This window comes from Otolemur garnettii, unplaced genomic scaffold (genome assembly GCF_000181295.1).
Source record: "Otolemur garnettii isolate 467f Iridium unplaced genomic scaffold, OtoGar3 scaffold00141, whole genome shotgun sequence".
In the NCBI taxonomy this organism is placed as follows: Eukaryota; Metazoa; Chordata; class Mammalia; order Primates; family Galagidae; genus Otolemur; species Otolemur garnettii.
Window position 1 is genome coordinate 1462703 of NW_003852536.1, and position 7197 is coordinate 1469899.

The 7197-nt window shown below is 38.1% G+C and overlaps 1 protein-coding gene across 2 annotated transcripts in view; it reads right to left on the reverse strand.

Moving 5' to 3' along the window:
• CNST (consortin, connexin sorting protein) overlaps positions 1-7197 on the reverse strand; it is a 79966-nt gene that overhangs the window by 13929 nt on the left and 58840 nt on the right. For both annotated transcript variants that reach the window (XM_012810746.2, XM_023518569.1), the window contains exon 9: positions 4229-5121. In XM_012810746.2, coding sequence (XP_012666200.1) covers positions 4229-5121 — 893 coding nt within the window. The remainder of the gene's footprint in view (positions 1-4228; positions 5122-7197) is intronic.

Here is a 7197-nt window from a genome sequence, read left to right on the forward strand (position 1 = left end):
AAAAAAAAAAAGAAAAAGAAAAAGAAAAAAGTTTTCTAAAGACACAAATAGTAGCCAAGTGGCTTCTTCCTCAACTTTTAGACATAATAAAATTATGTCAAAAAGTCACAACTACTTGAATCTGAAACACTTACTACAGTTTTTTTAACATATGATATCTCTATAAGTAGATTATGCATGCATGTTAATTAAGAAAAATGGTTTATTTCTGCATTTCCGGTCATGTTGCTAAACCGTTCAGAAAGAGGATCTCTGAATTATATAATATGGTAATTTTCATTTTAAATACAAATTATTTTTTGTAAAATTTACTCAATACTCGAGTGTCATATATTTAGAAAATAAAACAACTGTCTCACCCTCCTACATAATAGTCTCCTCTATGCTAAGTGGGCTTTTATTAGCAGTGTGGAGTTGGGGGCATCAGTAGGCCTGGGCCAGGTTCAAACCCACCAGCCCTGGAACATGTGGCCATTGCCCTGACCACTGAGCGACAGGTACCCCGCCTCTTCATTCAAGTTTTGATGCTAAAAGCCACCTCTCAGTCTTAGGTACAATATGAGCAGCTGAAGTTTACAGAGAAGATACTGTAAATCTTCTAGGTTCAGAACTAAGCAAATCAATGATTGATTTTACCAGGCTCTGGGTAAAGGGGATTAGGGCTGACATTACAGTAATCATGTCAGTGTATTATAGGTATTGCAATAAAATTTCATCCTTTGGCCCAAACTACGATACTCAAATTCAGCAAAAAGACAACTTTTTAAGAGTCTTTCCTATGTGCCTAGTGCTGAGAATACAGTGAGGAATGAGATGATGTTCTTGGCCTTTTAGACGAGTGCCAGGCTGCAGGTTTCCTCTGTGCCATCTTCTTACCTGTATCCAGTCACTGCACTTAAAACGTCATGGCCCTCAGAGAGAAGTCACTCATACAATTACTGAATGAGGAAATAAATGAGTGAATTTTTCTAACTTTTTATCTGACATTGAACATGTGATCATTTTTTCCTAAAATATACGAAAAAAGGATAAATAGTTCTGATGCTTTTTTTTAAACAGGGGAGACTATATTTTTGATAATGTATCATGTTCCTTTTTACATAAGACAGAGAAGCAAGGCTTCAGACATTAAGCTATCGCTTTACTTAGCAAAATTATTCCTGGGTTTGACAAAACTTGCCAAACCTAGAAGAGTTTCATTTATAAATGTCTTTATATGACAAGTTAAAACAGAAAAGACATTTTTAGTTCTCGATGACATTTCATATAAATTATTTCATTTTGTGTGATGAATCTAATTGTTTAAAACAACACAAGAAAACAAGCGCTTCCACTAGGCTGGCACTGGTGACCGAAACCAAGTTCCACTGGAGTTGGAGCTAAGCAGTGCAGAACTGGCAAGACAGCGACAGCAGAGGGACGAGAGAAAACGGGAAAGCTGGCAAAGAAAGAACGCACCACTATGTTCTGCCACAAACAGGGGCAGGAAGAATCACAAGCAGCGAGGGAACCGATATCACTGATGGGGAGAAATGGGAAAGAGAATCAAGGAGGATCACTGGGCCCACACAGCACCTGGAGGCGTGGAGGGCAGCAGGCTACGTGGTTGCCAGTGCATGAAAAAGGTATTTATGAGTTTGTAGTTACTAAGAAACTGTATCCTCTGTTCACAAAAGGAAGAAAGCATAGGAATATTTCAAACACAATTCTAGTACAAGTAGCAAAGTATGACAGCACAGAGCCCCCTGAAAGGCCAAGAACATCACCTGATTCCTGTGTTCTCAGCACTAGGCACATAGGAAAGACTCTCAATAAAGTTTTACTGAAAGCACAAGAACATAAAACATTATATGTCTGCATTTAAAATTAAAACAAAATTCAGAATTCAAATTAAAAAAATTTAAAAACAATTTTTAGATTAAAAATTATGTTTACACGTATAAGCAGACCCACTATTACCTGGATATTTTGCTTAGCCTCGTTAAGGTACTAAGAAGATACCAAGGATTAGTGATTGTTAGTTCTTAAACCTTAAAAACCTCTTTTCCTGACAGAATTAGATAGATTTTGTTAAAGTGTACTTCCCAGACTAGAGAGGGGAATAACTATTCAGGACGTAAACACTGACCAATCTGTTCAGCATTATGATAGGAAAGTAAGTTAGTTTTGTTAAACATACACAGCATGGCCATAAAGTTGTACCCGAACTTTATGACCATCCTGTATATGTAGCTTTGGGGAGTCTTAAAACTGTTGAACTTAACAGACTTTTAACAGAATTTAACAGAAATGTCTTAAATTTCTTAACAGAATTTTAAGAAAAGGAATCATTATGACATGAATCAACTTCCATGAAAAGACAACTTTTAACTTTAAATACATGTCATTTCCACTGGTAGCTATTATCCAGTAAGAATACTGACTTGTACATATTCTTCTCAGTAAAGTATCTCGAGAATGGAAAAAAAAAGTATTCAAGGTACCTGATACTATTATGAAACCAATATACAAACACTTACACATTTATACGAATGATAAAACACAAAAAGTCCAGAGAGAAGGAGGGAGGAGGGAGGAGAGGGGAGGAGGGGGAGAGTGGGTGGAGGGAGGTATCTGGCAGGATCTCACCTGATGTGCACAGTGCGAGGGAACGCTTCAAAACAACTTAGAGTATCATAAATGTCTTACCGTAAAAAACGAGTGAGGTGATGGTTATGTTAATTAGTTTGATTTAAGCATTCCCTGTTATATATCAAATCATCACAATGTACCCCATAAATGAATACAGTTATGATTTAATAAAAATTAAGTTAAAAGAGGAAATACTATTGGCTTGTGTTGTTTTAGGAGAGAATACTGCATTTAGCTGTAATACACAACATTAAGTCAACGGTTAATCCCCCCCTTAAAATGTTCTACAGGGTGGGGAGACACAACCTGCACTCTGATTCTTCTTTACAATTTATACCTAAAAAGATAAAATTTCACCATATAGCTTTTACCTATAAGGTCAACTTCACTATAGGCATGAAAAGAGGCAGTCAGATAATAGTAACCTTTTGATATTACAGCTAGATTTGAGGATGGCTGGGACCTCTAGTTTGGTATCCCCTACCCCTACCCACTGCCAGGGATCTGGTTAAAATAAATAACAGAATAAATACTGGGTCAAGTGCTTTACTATTGGCTCTATCAAGAAAAAAAAACCTTTTTCTTTCTTTAACAACTCTTGAAGTTGTGGTAAAATATATATAGTGTAGAATTGCCATTTTAAGTGTATAATTCAAGGGCATTATTACAATCAAAATATTGTGCAACTATCATCCTATCTACTTCTGGAATTTTTTATCACCCCAGATAGGAGCTCTGTACTCATGAAGCAATATTAAATAATTTTGTGCATAAAAAATTAAAGAGAAAAATTACAGTTCTAATGATAATGCTGAGTTAGAAAACGGTGGGTATGAACGGACTTAAAAGATAACTTGGAAATACATACAAGGCAAAGAAAAAGAAAGGCAGGAAGTATCTTTATTTTCAGAGGAGGAAACAGTCTTAGGTAAAAAGTAACTCCATGAGGCTGGTAACCAGCTGGTAGGATTATACTGGAACTAAGGCCATCAGATTCTGCTCTTTGCTCCAGACCAAGTCACCCTTGTCAGGGGACCATAGTTTTGGTACGGCTTTTATCTTTTTTTTCCCCAGACTTTTGATTGTATTATCAAACAAACAGAATGGTCATTTTTCCTTGATTTTTTTTCAACTTAATAGCTTAAAAATGAATCCAGTACCCCCTAGTGTTACATTCTGAAATGTTTCTTAGAGAATTTTAAAAATATATTAACAAGAGGAAGAAACAGTGAGTATAGCCTATATTTTATTTTCTAGAGATGTGAGAAGAAAAATGAGATTTCCTTATTGGAATACAACTAATCTTGTCTTGCTAATTTCTGAGACTGTCAAAAATCAGGACTATTTAAAAAAAATGGTTATGTATAATAATGCTTACTATATCTGGAGACACGCAATATAATCTCCTGAAATAAAAACTTTCTAATGATTAGAAGTCACTTTATTCAATAGGTATACCTTTAAAAATTAGTGATAATTAAAATGCTATACTAACTAAAAATTTCCCTTATGCTTGAGACTAGGGAAATCTTAAAAAAACAAGGCCAGATTTAGTATATAAATTAGTTTTTAAAATTTTACTTCATCTCTAATTTACCTCTGCAATCTCTATCCTTTTGGCAAGATCATCAAGAGAAAGACAACTGTCATCAGAAGGCAGATTCTCCTGTAGACTGTAGGATGCTTCTTCGGGAGAAAGATCTTGAAGGAGATCAGAATCTTCCTCTTCGTACAAGAGAGAATCTTCGGTATCCTTTAAGCATCCTTCCAGCAGGCTGTTCAAGTAGTCTTCTGTCTCTTTACTGAGTTGCTCGTCCTTATCTCCCTTTTCCTCTGGGGCCATATACACCTCTGGACGCGGTGTACTTAAGTCAGATATTTTATTATTTTCACAAAGTACATTCTCAGAAGCCTCTGAGTCAGCCTGCCCCCGTAGTGATTTTCCATCACTGTCTGTAAGATCAGGCTGCCGCAGCTCATTTAATTCACTGTTCTCAAGTTGGTCTGTGGGCAACGCCTCAGAAGCATCCTGAAGTGGCAAGCGGAGTTCTTTTCTTTGAGCCTGTGGATTTTTACCTTCAGGAATCGATGTGGGAAGTATGTGATCACAGCCTGGTAAAATCAATGGTTCTGTCACTGACCCACTGGAAGGCAATCCCTTAGGGTTCTCGGCAATGCCCTCTATTTTGGCTAAATTCTGGCAGGTCTCTGTTTGAGCTGGCGGCAAGTGGCTGTCATCATCACAAGCATTCTCGGAAGAGCCTGGCCCAGACCCGCTCCCAGCCACCGTCTCTGAGGACTGGGCGTGGAGCTCCGGGGTGGCCTCAGTGCTGCGGAGCAGCTCCGCCGTGTGGTCCGTCCCTGCAGTGACCGCAGGGCTTGGGGAAGCTGCCTGTCCCTCCATCTGATTACAGGAGGGACTGTCCCCCGGGGGCTCTTCTTTATGTTGGCTTTCTCTGCTTGGTTCTGTGCCAAGACAAGATTCACTCTCTAAAGACAAAGAGAAATAAGTTGTTTAAAATTCACAAAAACACTCTGCATAGGAGGGAGGAGAAGGACATGAGAATAGTATGTGTAATACAACAATATTCTAACCATCTTAAATGGAAATTCTATCTGTGGTATGAGTGTCTTTAGATAGGGAAAATACTTGAAATACCTGTATATAGTAAATAATCCTTTATATATAACAGAGATTATTCAAATGCATATTAGTATGAATAAATAATTTAGTCCTCATTAAATGAGTCATTATTCAAAGTTTTAAAAGATAGTCTTAACTTCACTGGCCTTATACATTTAAATAAATATATCTATCGATCTTTTACAATCAAATGAAGTTAGAAAAATTATTTTCAATATATTCAAGACATAGCATATTAAGTAAATATTTTTACATAATTAACCTTAGCCATACATTTATAATTTAAAATGTGAGAAAATTAATATTGATCTGGTCTACCAAGACTAAAGAACTATAAGTCTATAATACCCTTAATAAATGTACCTGCAAATTACTCAAAGGATAGCAATAAAAAGAAAATATTTTGGCAAAAGGTAGAAATGGGTTTGAATATTGTTATCTTTGTCCATTTGTACTTCAAATAAAAATCAACTTAAATATTTTTCTTTCATTTCAAAAGTAAATAATTTAAATCCTTTATGTAAATAATGAATGGGAATTGAACAGGTTGCTAGATAACTAAGAAGCTTGCTCACCCTCAGTTATTGGTACAATCAGTATTCCCATCTTAGAAGTTGTACCTTTTTTTTTTTTTTAAGAGACAGAGTCTCATTTTGTTGCCTTTGGTAGAGTGCCATGCCATCACAGCTCACAGCACCCTCTAGCTCTTGGGCTTAAGTGATTATCTTGCCTCAGCCTCCCGAGTAGCTGGGACTACAGGCGCCTGCCACAATGCCTGGCTATTTTTTTGTTGCAGTTTGGCTGGGGCTGGTTCAAACTCGCCACCCTTGGTATATGGGGCTGGCACCCTACTCACCAAGCCACAAGCACTGCCCAGAAGTTATACCTTTTTAATAGCCATCTATTATTAAATTTATACAAATAATGGCCCAAAGGTGAAAATAAAAGATAAAAATATTATAATTTTATTCCATTTGGTTTATCATTTATTGGTACTTTAATGATCAGGAACTGACAATTGAGGACTACACCAAACCAAAGAAAAGGCATTACTTAAAATGCCATCTTTAGATTTTAGAGAATCGGAGACTGAGGCTGACCGCTTCAACTGGACTGCTGAGAGAGGGAGCTGTTTGAAGTACCTCCCCCAATACCCTGACTCAAACATCAGAAGGGGGTCAGGAAAGAAAGAAGAAAAGGTACAGCATTCCTTCCCTTTTCCTACCCTAAATCAAAGTTTGGGAGACTGCAAGAAAACATCTGGACATTTCACTCCCCACAGGTTGTCTGCTTTGCCCTGAGGTTTCTGACCTGCCCTGCTATGAAGGTTAGAGCAATGAGGGCCACAGCAAGGTGGGAAGGGGGCCAGGCCGCTCCTCCACAAGTTCCCAGTAACCACAGGTTCAGCAGATGGTCCTTAGACACGTCCCCTGGATTCACAGACCAATGAGAGTGAGGACTATGGTACCACAGGTACTGTTAAGGCACAGGGCAGAGAGAGCCCCACATCAGTAGAATGGGGTACGCTGGGCCAGCTGAGGGTCAGTTCCCTAAAGGACTACAAACATCCAGAATAGGGTGTTTCTCCTCCTCAGCTGGCCCAGCACAGAGCAGCCTAGGCTGAGTCACAAGCACTAATCCAGCAACTCCAACTGCAAGCACAGTATGTTCCCAGCCTCTAGCAAGGCAGATAGAGAAGGGCTTTGAACAGAATGAGATTTAAGTGTTAAAATGAGGTCTGGAGTTCAGTAACACTTAAGTCCTAAAGAATCAAAATTAGACTACTTAATAGCTGCCAGTGAACTAAAAGTTACAGACTCAGTCTGATAAGCCATTACAGGAGTGGCAAGTGCGGTAGCTGACTGCAGTTACTAGACAAAATACAACACATTAGGCTTGGTGCCTGTGGCTCAAGCGGCTAA